General features: G+C 34.9%; 1 protein-coding gene across 1 annotated transcript in view; it reads left to right on the forward strand.

Moving 5' to 3' along the window:
- Rme-8 (receptor mediated endocytosis 8) overlaps positions 1-18,136 on the forward strand; it is a 1,025,705-nt gene that overhangs the window by 371,795 nt on the left and 635,774 nt on the right. The window contains exon 22 of the mRNA XM_090414028.1: positions 13,112-13,329. Coding sequence (XP_090270154.1) covers positions 13,112-13,329 — 218 coding nt within the window. The remainder of the gene's footprint in view (positions 1-13,111; positions 13,330-18,136) is intronic.

Raw genomic sequence — 18,136 nt, forward strand, 5'->3', positions numbered from 1 at the left:
CACCACTAGTCACAAGTTTTAGACTCCACTCCTGAATAAACCACTCTCTGGTATCTCTCCTTCAACCACCCTCCTATCCTCTCACCAACCCTATATCTATCCCCATCTACTCCAGTTTACTCATTAGGGTTCCATGTGATATCCTGTCAAAGGCCTTGGCAAGGTTCAGTAGTATCACTGTAAACCCATTACCCATTATTGTCTCTGTATTTGCCATTATCGTTAGCTTTGCTCTTTCCTCCAAATTTTCCCAAAATATTTTTGTATGTCTAACAATCATTTCCTACTCTGCTATTTAGATCCACAACAAGGACCAACTTTTCCTTTTTCATTGTGTCAGTTGCTTTCTCTAAAGCCTCAAAAAATTCCTCCACTTCTACCTTAGTAGAACTTTCTGTGGGACCATAGGCACCAATAAGTCTCATTGTCCAGTTCCACATTCTCATATTTGCTCCCATCACTCTACTTGAGACTGCCTGTCATTCAAGAAGATTAGCCTAGTATTTAATGTTGAATACTATGGCTACTCTTTCATTTCTTTGATTGTCATTGCCTAAATATAACATTTTGTATTTATTGCTGAGAAAGATCTCACTAGTTTTTGCCTTTTTTGTTTCAGTCACCCCTAATATGTCAATCTGGTACTTATCTAATTCCTCAGCTAGCTCCATTTCTTTGTCATTCAGGCTTCTTATGTTGATAATACCGATCTTTAACTCTGGTGATGTTGAGTTGGGGGTGGGTTTTGGGATTTGTTCCAGTTGCTGACTTTTCACTGTTTGCTCCTGGGCAAACCGGGCGATGCCCCAGCTGGCATGAAATTCTGTCATGTTGTACCATCATTCAAAATTTTGGTTTAAGCCAATAAAAATACAATTTGGTCTGCTAAATCCCAAATTGCCAGCCAATCCTCGTACATTCAGTATCCAGGTAGATACCTAACAGGGTGCACCACGAGAAGGTTACTATTGGACGTTAGGTCAGAAGCCCTGGCCGGTTCTCTGCATTCCTTTAAAGGCTATGTGGAGGTCTCCTTTCAGTTATATAGCTTTGATCCTGAGCACCCCAATTTCATTTTCTTTTATTATTGTTATTATTATATGACATCTCCTGGGAGTCCAAAGACTCATCAAGGGAGGGCACCTGCTCCACGACTCTCCTTTTCCGCCACTCAGTCCAGCAACTACAACAAACCACAACTGCCTTCATCATTTACACCAACACCATCTACCCTGACCACCACCACTAGTATTTTGGCAGTCAATCGCAAACATCCATGCCCACGGACGGATTAGAACTTGCAGCTCTTGGCTGGAGAGCAGATACTCCAACCAGGCTGGCATTTTTTATGCACGCCTGGTTGGGGGGTTGATGCTTACTCTAACATTCAGAAATTTGATCTCCTAAATTATGCACTGTAGGTATGATAACACTTATGCCTGTCGGTTTGAGCATTGCTGGTTGAATGTTATCTCTTTAAATTCTTTTCAGCATTTGACATTTCTAAAGGTTTATTTCTACCACCATTGATGATGTGTAATCCTGATTTCATAATTCTTGATTATTTTGTACCACTGATTTGTTGCTTCCTATTGGATTTAACAATCTTTCAAGGTATTTATTCTCAACATGCATAATATATTTCTGTTCAGTTTATTATCTTTGTCATCTAAGATGCTTTTCTCCAATATAGATATTTAATTTCTGTCTTCTTACCTTATTTTTGCATTCCCATGAATTTTATTTAGCAACTTTTATGCACATCTTAGTTTTGTTGTATTTTTCTCGGTATTGTCTGAAAGCACCAGCAGTCTTGCTTGTCTGAAACTTTATATGATTTCTTCATTTCCTGGACTGCCAGTTTAACTTCATGATCCATGGAGGTCGGATCTTACTGTCTTTACTATTCCAAAGTTTTTTCTTGACTTCAAACTCATTGTCTCTGCAATCAACATGTAGAAATTAATATGTAGGTTAGTTTCACTAACCTACATGTTGATTTCTTTATTCGAAGTTCCCCATATAGCCTTGTATCCTGAATCCAGTGTGAAGATATTGCTGTCATCAATAAAATAGTCATAAACTGTTTTTCATTGTGAGATGTACACTAAATTTTTGGGAATTACTACAGCTATATTTGTTGGTTGGTGTTTGGGGGTATCTTATTGTTGATGTTGATCCAAGAAATAGTTTATCAAATTTGCAGTGGCTTTTGTGTGATGTTCTAGTTTTTCTCTATTCAATTTTTCATGTGTAAAGTTTATCCAGTGTGTGTGTGTGTGTGTTTATAGTCTATATGCGTATCAGTTCTAACAGAAAATATGCATATAACAAATTCATTATCTAACATACAGTTTAGTAGGTATTTTACACGGGAATATTCACAAGTTTTACACTAATGCAGTATCCAATATTTGTCAGGCTATATACACCTTATACTAAAATACAAGCATATCCTTTTCAAGGGTTTTAACTTCTCAAATTATGAATGAAACATTCCTTAGTGAATTGTATTCATTCACAATTTAACACCATTACGTTTGATGCAGTGTGGTGATAAGATTGATGTGGAATTTACACACACACACACACACACACACCCTGGACACTCTTAATGGATATAGTTTAATAATACTTTAAAGTTTAGTGATCTTGTATGTAATTGGAGTGGAGTACAATGTATGTTATATAATTTCAGGAATTGTAGCTGTTTGCTAAAACAGATTAGCCTAGAACAGTGTTTCTCAACCTGTGGTCTGCGTCGATGGGACAGGTAGTCCGCAGGCAGACTTAAATTAAATAAATATATATATATATTTAATTATCCAAACAAAACAAATTAAAATTGAATACGTAAGTAAAAATTATTGAAATCAAATGGAGACTTAAAAAAACCAACAAATGGCTTCAAAGTGTTCAGTGGCAGAAGCAATAAAACTATATTGTTGTTCACTTCACCCCTATTTTATTATTCGTCATTCTGCTGCTAAATTTGTAGCTGCAGAATGATGAATAATAAAAGAGGGATGAAGTGAACAACAATATAGTTTTATTGCTTCTGCCTTCCCTTGCTGTTTTTTGTCAGATTTGAAGTGAACATGTTTTATCCACATGTCAACCAATTGCTTGTTGTTTATTGATTTTTATTACTGAAAATTTTCATCCTTCAACCAAGGCTCAGTATATCTTCAGAAGTGCTAAATGATACTTGGACAAAGTGTGTCGTGAGGTTAATCCCAGTATTTATATATTTATGTATTTTTCGGAAACGTTTTTTAATAATGGAAAAGTGACTTCGAACTAGGACTTTGAACAGAAAATGAAAGGTGATGCTAACCCTAATTGTGATACATGTGTTGTAATGGCAAGTAAATCTGATACTATTAAAGTAGAAGAAACCAGCAGCTGAAAGAAAAAACTAGGAAATATAACATTTCATATTTGGAATTTGGATTTACTTGGTGTGGAGATGAAATTGAACCTCAGTGTGTTTTGTATTATGAAGTGTTGTCGAATGAGCACATGAAACCTGTGAAACTCCGACATTTAGAAACTAAACATTGTGATGTGAAAAATAAGCCAATTGAATTTTTTCAGCGACGCTTAGGGACATTAAATCATGGGAAAGATATAGTTTCGGCCATGGGTTTGATTAATAGAAGACACTGGAAGCATCTAGCTCTTAAGTTTGCACATAGCGAAAACAGGGAAACCTCATTCTAACAGGGAAAATTTACTACTTCCAGCTATAAAAGATGTGGTAAAAACTAGTTTGGCAACAAGTTACTAAAAGATGTTGATTTGATTCCTCTTTCAAATGACACTGTTGGTTGCAGAATTAATGATGTGGCAGGTGACGTAGAATCTCAGTTAATCGAAAGAATTAAGAAGAGCCCTTATTATGCTACGTAAGATATGCGCATGATAACATTCATGATGATATATTTTTTTTTTGTAGAACTTTGTCATCCTGAACAACTGGAGAAGAAATATTTCACACTCTCAATAATTACATAATACACAAAGGGATTCAGTGGGAAAAATGCATGGGCTTCTGTTTGGATGGAGCTCGCACCTTACAGGCAGGCATAGTCTGGTTGTTTCTATGGTCAAGGAAGTGGCTCTGGATATGAATCAGGTATATTGTCTCATACATAGGGAAAGGTTGGCCTCCAAAGGTATGCTACCAGAATTTAAAACTGTGCTATACAAAGCTGTAAAGCTAGTTAATTTTATTAAGGCTCGACTGCTAAATAACAGATTATTTTCAGTATTCTGTGGTGAAATGGACAGTGAATATACACAACTTTTGCTTCATTCTGAAATTCGCTGGTTTTTCAGGGGCAAAGTACTAACAAGGTTATTTCAATTAAGTCACGAAGTTTTATTGTTTGTAAATGAACGTAATTCTAATTTTGCATCGCTCCTTGGTAATGAAGCATGGTTATCAACTATCCTATCTTTCAGACATTTTTTTCGAAATTAAATGAACTAAATCTCTCTCTTCAGGGAAATTCTTTAACTGTTCTTGATACCTACGACAAAATAAAGGCATTTGAAAAAAAAAAAAAAACTGGTGTTGTGCATTTGTTATGTAAAAGACAGACAATTTGCACCTTTTCTAACATTGGAATCCTTTTTAGTGGAAATTGATTTTTTGTTGATTCTGAGTTTCTGGAAAGGGTTTGCAACCACCTCCAAACTCTGAAACAGAATTTTGAAACATATTTTCTGAATAACTTTTATAACAAATTTCTGTGGGTTTGAGATCTATTTCAGGCTTATAGCGTTATCGAAAAAAGAACAGCTTTCAAGTGACAGTGGGCTTAAAATGCAATTCCGTGATCATGGTTTGGCTTGATTCTGGATCTTGCCTTCAGTGAGAAGTGAATTTCCCAAATTATCTGAAGAAGCACTGAAAATGATCATGCAGTTTTCTACAACCTATCTTTGCGAGAAAGGATTTTCATTGCTCCTTCAAATAAAAACAAAATTCAGAAATCGTCTTATTGTGTGCCGATCTTCGCCTGAAGTTGATCAGTATTGAGCCAGATATATAAATAAAACCACCACATGATTAATAAATCTGCCAGATTTATGATGACCACTGTTGTGCCTCTGGATAAAACAGGACAGATATTATTAAAACCACTATCATAACACGATTAGTACAAATCACATGCGTTCAGTATATAAACAGTATACAGTCACTGGTGGGAAAATGCTTCCGACCATGTGGATGGCACTATGCGACTGACATCGTGGGTTGGACTGTTTATAGATATCGGGGAATTACCTCGCATAACAGGATGTTGTAATTTTTTTTGCTGGTCATGGAATACTCCTCAGGAAAACAAGGCGATTCGTATCGGCTGGAAGTGTGTGCGTGTGTGGATGGGGGGGGGGCATTAATGGCTTTGGGATGTTCTGAGGGAAATTTTTGGGCTATGTAGGGGATGGTTTCGACAGGACAAGGGATGTCATTCATGATGGTATCCATGGATGTCAAATTTGTATTTAGCATTATGATGAATGAAGTAAGATGAGAACGACATTTTTCCCTCGTCTCACAATGCACTTAGCGAATGGAACAGTTTACATGTCGCAGGTCAAATCAGTGAGTGCGTGAAGATAAAGGTAGTTGTTTGGCTAGCTTCATGAGTGTGGGCAGATGAATGGGGATAACATAAAATATAAAAGTTGCTGTGGGCAGATATATGGGAGTCTCAGCTGGATGGTGCTGTTATACCCATTCATTTGCCTACAGCAAATTGGAAACTGATACCTTAATTTGTGTTATGAAAATTAAAACTTTGTTCAGTGATGATACACTTTTAATCATTTACTTCCAGCTTAATTATGTTTTCATATGTATTTGTAAATGTTGATGTATATGTAAAATGTTGCATATGTAAATGTGTTGTATGTAAATATAATATGTATATGTAAATGTAATATATAAATAGTGTATGTAAATATAATATGTATAATATATGTTGTATATGTAAATGTTGGTAATCCCCACATACATTAAAAAAAAAATTACACAACTTAGTGGTCTGTAAAATTTTTTAGGCATTTTACTGGTCCTTGGGCTTAGAAAGGTTGAGAAACGCTGGCCTAGATAATTAAATTCTATTGCAATTGAGTAGATTTGAGTTCCACTGGGTCACGGATGTTTTAAAATGTATTAATGGGAGATGATTATCATTATCTCCCATCTAATTACACATCCCCTTCTATTATCAGACTCAAGCCCAACATCTAGAAGAAAAATAAAATCAGCATTAGAAGAACTGAAGATATATACCATCAATATAATGAGTTTAATAGAAAGGAAATAGAACTGGGAAAGTACCACTTGAACATAATTGACAACACCGAAACAATGACAAAAAACAGGCGAGATCTTACTAAAAGTATAGGATGTTATATTTGGGCAATAATGATCAAGGAAAAGGAGTAGCAATAACATTTTACACCAAACATGAAGATATACTTCTTGAATGGAAATAGAGTTATGTATGAACACTTCAGAATGGAGAAATGGACAATTATATTTATTTATGGTCCCATAGAAAGTTCTTCTAAGGAAGAAGAAGTTTTTAAGGTCATTAGAGCAGGCAGCTGACATAAATAATGGAAAAAGTGGTACTTGGAGATCTAAACAGTAGAGTATGAAGTGAATCCCACCAGGTATACAGAAATATTCTGGTAAAATTTGGAGAAAAGGGCAAGGCTAATAATAATAATGGTAAGTCATCATCAAATTCCTGCCATGTACCCTCAAGGGGTGTACAGGATATGACAGTACTACATGAAAAAATTACATCATTACTAACTTCTTATCTACAATTTTCCTCCAAATCAGTCTGTTACTTGGCAAGACTCCAACATTATCAGATCTTATATTTCTATCGTCTAAGGCACTTTGTACCGTATCAATCCACTTATATCTTGGTCTTCCTCTGGGTCGTTTTCCTGCCAACCTCGCAGAGAACACTTGTTTTGCTAATCTTTCCTCTCCCATTCTATTTAAGTGACCATACCACCTGAGATTAGCTCTGCTAACACATTCCTGGATGCTGACAATGTCAAGTTCTTTCCTAATATCCTCATTTTTAATATGATATTGCCATTGATGCCATCTGTTCACGCCTCTAATCTTTCTCAGGACTCTGATATCTGCGGTCTCTAGTCTTTGGTCAAGTGTTTTACTTCTGACCCAGCTCTCAGATCCATAAGTTAAAACTGGTTTGAACACTGTCTTGTATACAGCTAATTTAGTGTTCCAACTAATTTCTCTCTTATTCCATATGAATTTATTCAATTGACTTTCCACCATACCAGCTTTGCTGATTCTGTTGTCTATTTCTATATTTAATTTACCATCTTCAGTAAAAATCGTGCCTAAATAGCTGAAATGTTTTACTTGTTCCACGGGTTCTCCATTCACAACACAGTTGACATTTTCAATGATTCTGCCTATTTTCATTGTCTTTGTTTTTTTATTGCTGACCTTCATACCATATCTATTACAACAGCTATTCAATTTAGTCAGAGAATCTTGCAGACTTGTAGCGGATTTATTTAGAAGTATAATATCATCTGCATAAAACAAAGAGCTGACATTAACATCTCCAGTTTTGATATCAGGTTTAATACCACTTTCCTTCATAATGTGATCCATATAGATAATGAATAACAGAGGGGATAATGTGCGTCCTTGTCTCACACCAGATTTAACATTAAAACATCTTCCTGTACTTCCTTCAATTCTAACTGCCGACTTACAACTCAAATAAAGACTAAGTATTGCTTGATATAATGCCCCATTGACACCATATAACTGCAGCGTATTGAATAGCTTCTCTCTTGGGACCTTGTCATATGCCTTTTCCAAATCGACAAAACTTAAATACAGATCTTTGTTATATTCCCATGCTTTCTCGACTATTTGTCGTAAAGTGAAGATCTGATCCTGACAGCCGCTATTTGACCTGAATCCAGCTTGTTCTTCACCAAGCTTTTCTTCCACAATTCTTCTTAACCGTTTCTCAAGTATACTTGCATAGATCTTGCCAGGAACACTCAGTAGGGAAACACCTCTGTAATTCTCACATGCAGTTTTATTTCCCTTTTTATATATGGGTACTATGAGAGCTCTACTCCAATCATCGGGAATTCATCCCTCTGTTCAGGCTTTCTGAACTATGCAGTGCAGCCACTGTAAGACTTTTATACCACCATACTTCAGCATTTCTGGTCGAATATCATCTACTCCTGCTGCCTTTCCACATTTCAAGCCTTTGATGGCTTTTCTACTTCAAGTATGGATATGTATTCCTGACTGCATGCCTGGTCAGTGTTTTTTATCACTGTGCTGTCATCCCTGCTTGTTTCATTTAGTAGTTTTTCCAAAGTAATTACTCCATACTTCAAGGATATCTTTTTCTACTGTTTTCATGTCACCTTTATCATCTCTAACTCCTTTTACAGCACTCTTTCCTCCATTCCTAAGCTTTTTCAACAACCTCCAGAATATTTTGCCGCCACCTTGATATTTATTTTCTATATTCTTGCCAAAGTCCTCCCATGACTTTTGTTTAGCTAGTTTTACACACTCTTTAGCTTTCTTACATTTGTCTCTGTATTCTGTAAGAGTAAAAGCTGACTTATTTGCCAGGAACTTTTGATATGCTTTCTTCTTTTCCTTCACTGCCTCTTTAACTTCCTGTATCCACCAGGGAGTTCTGATTTTTTTATCCTTGCACACAACCTAACCACATGCCTCTCTGGCAGAATCAATCAATGTTTTCTTCAGAGTTTGCCACTGAATCTCCAAGGTTTGATTCCTGTTCTCAAACTCTTTCATTTTCTTTTCAATAATCTTTCTGTATTTTAGTCTACAGTTCACATCTGAGAGCTGCTCAACTTTTATTCACTTTAAAACTTTCTTACATGTTATTCTTTTCAATATGAAATTCTATTTTATCCTGCTCAAGACTAAATAGTGATCACTTCCAATTTCAAATCCTCTGTACACTCTGGTGTCCTGCACCAGGGAGAAAACATCACTATCAACAATAACATAGTCAATGAGACTTTTCTTATTTCTAGCCTCTTCTCTCCATGTGAATTTGTGCACATTTTTATGTTGGAACATGGTGTTAGTAATAACCGGTCCATGTCCTGAGCAGAAATCCAACAGATATTTGCCATTATTATTAGCTTTGCTCTTTTCTCCAAATTTTCCCAAAATATTTTTGTATGTCTCACAATCATTTCCTACTCTGCTATTTAGATCCCCAACAAGGACCAACTTTTCCTTTTTCATTGTGTCAGTTGCTTTTTCTAAAGCGTCAAAAAATTCCTCCACTTCTACCTTAGTAGAACCTTCTGTGGGACCATAGGCACAAATAAGTCTCATTGTCCAGTTCCCCATTCTCATATTTGTCCACATTACTCTACTTAGTAAGTAGAGTAATGTTGGAGAATAATGGTAAGTATCTGCAGGATTTCTGTTCAAGATACAGACGAGTCATTACTAACACCATGTTCCAACATAGAGATGTTCACAATCTCACATGGAGAGAAGACATGAAATAAGAAAAGCTTCTTTGACTATTTTATTGATGATCTGATGTCTTCATGATGGTTCAGGATATAGTGTACAGAGGATTTGCAATTGCAAGTGACCATCACTTAGTTTTAAGTAGGATAAAAATGAATATCACATTGTGAAGAGCAATATGTAAAACATAGTTTTAAAAGGAATTAAAGTTTAGCAGATTTTACTGGTAAAACCGGTGACATTTATACAAACATTATAGAAGAAAGAATTGAAGTATTTTGAAAACAATGACCACACCTTGGAATCTCAGTGGCAAACTCAGAAGAAAATATTGACTATGCTAGGGAGGCATATGGTGAAGTTATCTGCAAGGATAGAAAAATAAGAATGCCATGGTGAACACAAAGTTACAGAAGCAGTCCAGGAAAAGAAAGTGTACCAAAAGTTCTTAGCAAATAAGTCAGCGGGGGTGCTCTAAAAGAATACATTAAAAAAAAAAAATGTAAGAGATCTAAGCTGTGTGTCTAAGAGTAGTTAAACAAAAGTCATGGGAGACATTGGTAAGAATATAGAAGATAAATATTAGAAATGTGGCAAAGTGTTCTAGAGGTTATTGAAAAACCTTAGAAATAGAAGAGAATACTGTAAAAGGAATCAAAGAGGATAAAGGTGACATGAAAACTGAAGATAAGGATATCCTAGATGTCTGGAGTAATTACTTTGAAAGGCTGTTGAATGAAACAAGCAGTGACAGACCCATAATAGTAGAAAATTTAAAGAGGAATTTGACCAGAAATGCATAAACATGGAGGTATAAAATTTTGCAATGGCTACACTGCATAATTCTGAGAGCCTGGTTAGGAGGTCGAATTCCAGATTGGAGTAGAGCTGTCATACTTCTCATCTATAAAAACAGATAATAAAGCTGAATGTGAGAATTAGAGGAATTTTTCTATTCAGTGTTTCCAGTAAGATTTATTTAATCATACTTGAAAAGAGTTTGAGAAATATTGTGTAACAGAAACTGGGAGAAGAATAAGTTGAATTCAGACCAGTTAGAACTTGTCAGGAGCAGATTTTCACTCTATGACAAATAGTTGAGAAATCATGGGAATATGAGAAGGATCTGTACTTGAGTTTTGTAGATCTGGAAAATGCACATAACAGGGTTACCAGGAAAAGCTTTCAGAATGCTTCAGTTATATTGGGTAAATGGAACATTATACTTAGTCTATATTTCAGTCAGCAGTTAGAATTGAAGTATATACTGGAGGTCTGAGAGGTCTTAGACAAGGATGCAGATTATCTTCTCTCTTATTCATTGTCTATATGGATCACATCATGAAAGAAAGTGGCATTAAATCTGATATTAGAATTGGAGATATCATACTTAGCTCTTTGCTTTATGCAGATGATACACTTCTAAACACATTTGGTGCAAGTTTCCTGGATTGGATTCTCTAACTGAATTGAATAACAGCTATAACAAATTTGGCATGAAAATCACCAATAAAAAGACCAAAACTGTAAAAATAGGCATGAACATAAAAAACTTCAGCTGCATTCTGAGGGGAGAGTCTGTAGAAGAAATAAAATATTTCAGCTATTTAGACAAGTTTTTAGTGAGGATGATAAATTAAATTTGGAAATAGACAACAGAATAGGCAAACCTGGTTTGGTTAGGAGCCTGTTGAATATTTTTATATGGAATAAGAGAAAAATTAGCCAAAATACCAAACTGTCAGTATAGAAGGTGGTGTTCAATCCAATTTTAAGTTATGAATCAGAGTTAGAAATAAAGCACTTGATCAATAATTAGAGACCACAGATATGAGCGTTATTAGAAAGATTGGAGTGGGGGTGAACAGATGGCATCAGTTGATATTGTTTGCTTTCAAGAATGTGTGAGCAGGGAAAATCTAAGGTGGTATGGTCATTTAAACAAAATGGGAATAGAAAGATTAGGAAAAACAGCTTTGATGCCAAGATGGGAGGAAAGAGACCCACAGTAAGACAAGGTCTGGGTGGATTGATTCAGTCTGAAGTGCCTTAGACAAATGAGATGTTAGATATGATAATATTGGAATATGAGAATAATTTGGAGGATATATTTTGGTATTTACCAAGACAAAGAAGACTTAAATAGGTGAGATCCTAGCAAATAATAAATATAGGACATTATCATCACTGAAAGGAAAGAGTAGTGATGCATTCAACAAGAATAATTTCGAGGAAAATTGTTGATAGGAGATTATTAATAATGTAAACTTATTCATGTAATGTTGTCATAGTAGCCTGAATACCTCTTGAAGGTACATATAGGAAATTGATGGTGATTATGACTTTCATCTCCTTGTTTAAAATCAATAGCACTGCTTATTGGTTACCTAAAACGACTTGTAAAATACTTGAAAAAATATTGTTTACTTTCTGGATCAGTGTTTATAGATGGTGATCCTTATCCCATTCATGGTACTGATATGTGGTATGTTTATTTCTTAGATGGGATGAACAGATTAAAAAAAAAAGCAGTTACATGTTTAAAATCTGAATGATGAGAATATAATAATGCACATTGTCCTTTATAATTCCTAGACTGTGCTACTCATTTATTGTGCTGTATGTTGTTGTCATTAGGTTGTATGTGGTTAGCTGTTGTTGAAAGCATAGCCAGGCATTCTGTATTTGGGCATATTAGTTTTAAGAGCTCTAGTTCATTGTTTCTCAAACAGTGAACCATGAGACAGGCAGAGGTGTGGTGCCAGATTTAATAATAAAAAATGTTTTCATCAAAATTAGAACGCACTTTTGCCTCTTTATATAATTACAGTATATTTGTATAAAAACTTTCACCAGTTGTTCATGTAACATTAGTTTATTTTGTTGCAGTTTCTAAATTAAAACTCCACCAATTGATCACCAGCAGTACAACAATGATTACATTAAGTTTGGGTTAACATGATTGGTTATAGTTGTATGGCATGAGAACCTTACCTAGAATCATATGTGATTAATATAATATATTTTCTATTTAATATTATTTGTAATTAATATTTTTGTCCAATATTCTTCCACAAATAAAGATCTCTGCTTCCCCCAGGCTTGCATTTTACATTGAAAACAAGGCACTTGCATAATACAATTTAAAAGCTCTTTATTTTTCATTTTTGTTTTGTCTTACTTTAAAAATATATATTGTTACATATATCTGTCACAATTTGAATATAGTCAATGTATGTGAATTGTAACAATACTATAAATATACAGTTAATTACACGAAAGTCCAGAATTAAGAATTTGCAATAGAAAGTCCAGAATTTGCAGTGACAGAAATTTGCATTTCTAAGTGTGCCACAGTGAAAAGGTTTAAGAACCACTGCTCTAGTGTGTCTGCTATTTTATACATTTTGATATGATTAACTACATGATCAATATATTTAATATAATTAAAATGAGACTAGGAAGACATTTTTGATTCAAAGATTGTTTTTGAAGTTATGATTATTAATGTATCTTGGATATATTTTGTTTTAATAGACAAGAGAAGAACTAAAGGATGCTATAGAAAATGAAATTCGTGCTTTTAATATGGATAGGGATTTGAATAGAAGTGCAGTTATTTCATGGAATCACACAGAATTTGAAGTACAGTACAATTCTTTAGCAGAGGAAATTAAGATTGGGGATTATTATTTAAGACTTTTGCTAGAAGAAGATGAATCAAATGGCTCAGATAATTCATACATAAGGCAGTCGTAAGTATTAAGCAAGCAGTTTTTCTATTTATAATTATTTTACTTCTTCCTGGATTTTCTTTGAGTCATTATTTTTGTCTTTTCTTTCGATATTTTTGCGTTAACTGTTCTGAAATTTTGTGTAATGATTTTTCCTGTTGCTTGAGGCTCAGCCAAATGACTAGGAGGACACCTCCACAGACAGTAAGGAGAACTGATTAGGACTTTTGACCTAATGTTCAGTCCACACCTTTACACAGTGCACTTCTTACCAGGCATTCACTGGGTATTGAGGGAACTCTTTTCCTCTACTTCTTCCTTAGTAGAGAAAAAAATTCCTCTACTAAGGAAGAAGTAGAGGAATTTTTTTGAGTCATTACAGATGGCAGCAGACATAAAATTAAAAGGTACATAAAATTAAAAAGTTGGTCCTTGTTAAGGGTCTAAATCAGTGTTTCTCAACATTTTTTGGATCATGCCCCACCTCAACGTCTCAAAAATTTTGATGCCCCCCCCCAGCATAATAGTCAGCCAAGTTCTGAAAAAGTATAATATAAATACGCATAAATATGTACATGTACATTTTCAAATTGCCCCCCCCCCCCCTAAAATATTCAGATTGACCCATGTGGGGCAATCTCCCCCTGTTGAGAAACACTGGTCTAAATGGTAGAGTATGAAATAAATCCTAGACAAAAAGAAAAGTTTTGGGAAAATTTGAAGAAAAAGGGAAAGCTAATAATTAATAACAAGTACCTGCTGGATTTTCTTCAAGATACAGAGTAGTCATTACTAATATGTTTCTGCATAAAGATGTGTACAAATTCACCTTTGTGAACTTATACAAATCTTTATTAGCATTATTCTTTGTGCAGAGAAGACAAAGAATTAAAAGCCTCATTGACTATGTTATTGCTGATAGTGATATCTTCATTCTTATTCAGGATTTTAGTATACAGAGGATTCAAAATTGGAAACAAATAATTTCCCATTATTCAATAAAAATTATTCAACAGTTTAAAAACAAGACCTAAACCTTGGCGTCTCTGTGGCAGACTCTGAAGAAAAATTGAACTGATGGATTTAGTTATTGAGCTTGTGGTGAAGGTGTCTGCAAGCAGAATAAAATAACACCATGGTGGTCACAAAAAAAATTAAAGGCAGTCCTGAAAAAAGAAGAAAGCATTATTGGAAGTTACAAGCAAATAAGTCAGCAGATGACCTAAAAGAATTTAGAGGAAAATGTGAGAAAGCTAATTTGTGTGTAAAAGGTAGCTAAAAAAAGTCATGAGAATATTTCAGTAAGAATATGGAAGATAAATATTAGGAAGGTGACAAAATGTTCTGGTGGCCATTGAAAAAGAAAAGCTTAGAAATGGAGGAAAAGAGTACTGTAAAAGGAATCAGATGACAAAGGTGACATTAACATGAAGATAAAAGTATTCTAGATGTCCAATTGCTTTGAAAGACTATTAAATGAAACAAGCAGTAACAGAACAGTAGTAGAAAATGTTCAACCAGAATACAAACAGGAGTACATATCAATACTTGATGCAGAAAAAGCAATAAGATGTCTGAAATGTGGAAAGACTGCTGGAGGTATAAAAGTGTAACAGTGGCTACACTGCAAAATTTAGAAAGCATGGTCTCAGGGGGTCAAATTCCACATGATTGGAGTGGTTCTCATAATTCTCATCTATGAAAAGGGAAACATAACTGTGAGAAGTAGAGAAATTTCTCTAATTATTCAAGTATGCTTGAGAGGGGATCAAGAAAAATTGTGGAAGAGAAACTTGGAGAAGAATAAGCTGTGTTCGTGCCAAATAGAGGTTGTTAGGATCAGATTTTTAATTTAATTTACTCAATGGCATTCTTTTCTGAAGCTCCTCACTTAAAAGTGATATTGTGCTTCTTATATTTTCCACCCACCATTGGATGATATTCTGATGGAATATTCTAAGTTAAGAAATGTGACATATCCCCCTTAGCAAGTTGGTTTTCAAACAAATTTAATTTCATTATTTAAATTAAGGGGATATTAAATCCCACATTGTTTTAAAACCGAATAAGAAACTTAAAGATCGGAATCAAAGAGTTTCATGGCGAATATAGTAACTATAAAAGTATCAGCGACTCCTAGCGTAAGCTAAAGCACATAGCCCAAATACGTAGTACAAACTAGGGCAACTCGTAGCAAAGGTGGAGAAAGTTCTGATCGCTATTCTTAGTATTTTCCATAATGTAAAACCCATCTCCTAAGAGATGTATGATGTTATACATTATGGTGGGAGGTCACTACCCAGACTGGTTTCGATCTTTATTGAGATCTCATCAGTGAGTAGCTAGACCAAAATAATACTAAGGGTATACCAAAAAAGAACTTATATACTCTGCTATACGAGTTGTCAAAAAGGTGCACCCATAAATTATTTAAAATAAAGAGCCAATAGGCTTCATTTCGGTGATGTAAACATTATTTAAATTATAATTTAAATAATGTCTAAATTTAAATAATTTAAATAATGTTTACATCGTACCCGGCATACTTTTCTTTTAGAAACGCCTGAAACCTTTTGTGTTTCAAACCCTGAGCTCTAATATAGTTGACCAGAGCAAATCCTACTTTAATCACATGATCAAACTGCAAAACCTTTGAACATAACACCTGCTGATGAATTAGGCAGCGAAATTTTGTCAATGGTTTACCCGCATACTGTTCAATAAATGTTACAGCACCAACACTTTTTCTACACATAGATGGGGCACCATCAGTGCAAACTGCTACTAAATTCTTGAAATTTAAGGATAGTTTTTCGGTTACACACATCTTTACATTTTCCGCAATCTCCTTTCCTGTTGTTCTTCCTTTCATTGAACACAAACCAGCAAGTTTCTCTGTCACCTCAAATTTCTTATTAACGCCTCTTACATATATTAAAAGCTATGCAGTATCTTTCACGTCAGTACTTTCCTTGATAGCAAGCGAATAATAGACAAATTCACTAGCCGATTTTTGCAGGTTATCTTTAAGATCCTCGACAATATCAACCACCCTGTGCTTGAGCAGTCATACGAGACAAACTGATATTTTCAAAATTATTTTTCCTATCAGGACACAATTCGGAAACAGCAATCATCAGACAAATTTTTTATCAACTCTTCCTCAGTAAATGATTTGCCTGCACAAACTATTTCTTGTGATATTTTTAAACTTAGATGCTTCAATAAAGAGCCAAAAGGCTATTTTTTCTGGCGACGTAAATTAAGTTAAGGGGATAATAAATTCCTCATTATTTTAAAGCCGGATAAGAAACTCGGAGATCAAAATCTAAGAGTTTCATGCCGAAGAACTTTCAGCGAGTCCAAGCGTAAGTCAACACCTGGTAGTACAACACTAGGGCAACTTGGAGCAAAGGTGGAGCAAGCTCCATCAGGATATTGAGGATAGTGAGGATTCCATTAAGGATAGTGATGGAACTTGCTCCACCTTTGCTCCGAGTTGCCCTAGTGTTGTACTACCAGGTGTTGACTTACGCTTAGACTTGCCGAAAGTTCTTTGGCATGAAACTTTTAGATTTCGATCTGCGAGTTTCTTATTCAGCTTTAATATAATGAGGGATTTATTATCCCCTTAACTTAACTTTGATGCTTTTATTTGCTTTTCACTCGCATCCAACTTGCCAAGGTTAGGATGTTATGATTATTTCGGCACAGCGACAGATTCCCGGCAAACAATGCACACTAATTTGTCCTTAAACAACGTAAAAAAATATTTGTTTGTCCACTCAGGGTTAAATGGTCGATGTTCCGAATCTATTTTGCACTTTTTGCTTAAGCTCATTGTGTCGAGATTGACAATATTAATTACAAAAAACTAATGATGAAAAACTCGCAATAATGCAGGTTATGATAACAGTTATGTAATGTATTGCTCCAGCTACAACAAACCACTACACTGCCAAAGCGAGTCGAGGCACGGCCAACTTTGTGTAATACGATTCGTTCTCGTTCGTAGACATCAAGTCATTATCACGGAGATGTAACTTTGAATTTCCCCACAGCGATACTAGCGCTAACAAAACTCAAAGTGATTGTAATAATTTGTTATTACATACGACAGTGGGAATAACTCCAGATGCAATTTATTGTCGAGTTGAAAGAAACACGATTGTGACATTACTGAACGTAAATATTCAGTCTTAGTAAAAATTTAATTCAAATCGTCTAATTTCATATTCCCCCGTATGATTGATTAATTTCAATTAGGCAGATGGGCCAAAATAAATAGCATTGCAGGCCGTATGTTGTGCAGGCCTGATATAAGGAAAAGCTCAGCATTACATCTTTTTCTTCTGTGATGATATTTTTAACTTTTATTTTTAGCATATGTATAATGCTAAGTTTCTATGCATAGTGATGATTAGATGTAAAATGGAGGTAACTTCCAGTATCTGTAGATTTATGATAGATTGTAAGTTTGATTTGTCCATTATCTTGTTTTTTAACTAGTACATCCAAAAAGGGTAATTGATGGTTGTTTTCCAATTCCAATGCGAATTTAATTTTATGATGGAAAGAGTTATTTTTGGAGGAACTCATGTAAGGTATCTTCCTTGTCTTTCCAGGTAATGAACACATCGTCAACATATCTCCACCAGACTGATGGTTTTGGATTTATTTTTGCTAGGATGTCATTTTCTAATTTTTCCATGAACAGATCTGCACATGGTGGTGACATGGAACTGCCCATGGCTAAGCCTTCTATTTGTTGATATACTATGTTGTTTACTTTAAAGTAGTTAGACTTGAGGCAGTGACGGAAGAACTG

The sequence above is a fragment of the Typopeltis vanoorti genome, chromosome 2, assembly GCF_054136105.1.
Source record: "Typopeltis vanoorti isolate ZY-2024b chromosome 2, IOZ_Tvanoo_1.0, whole genome shotgun sequence".
Classification (NCBI taxonomy): domain Eukaryota; kingdom Metazoa; phylum Arthropoda; class Arachnida; order Uropygi; family Thelyphonidae; genus Typopeltis; species Typopeltis vanoorti.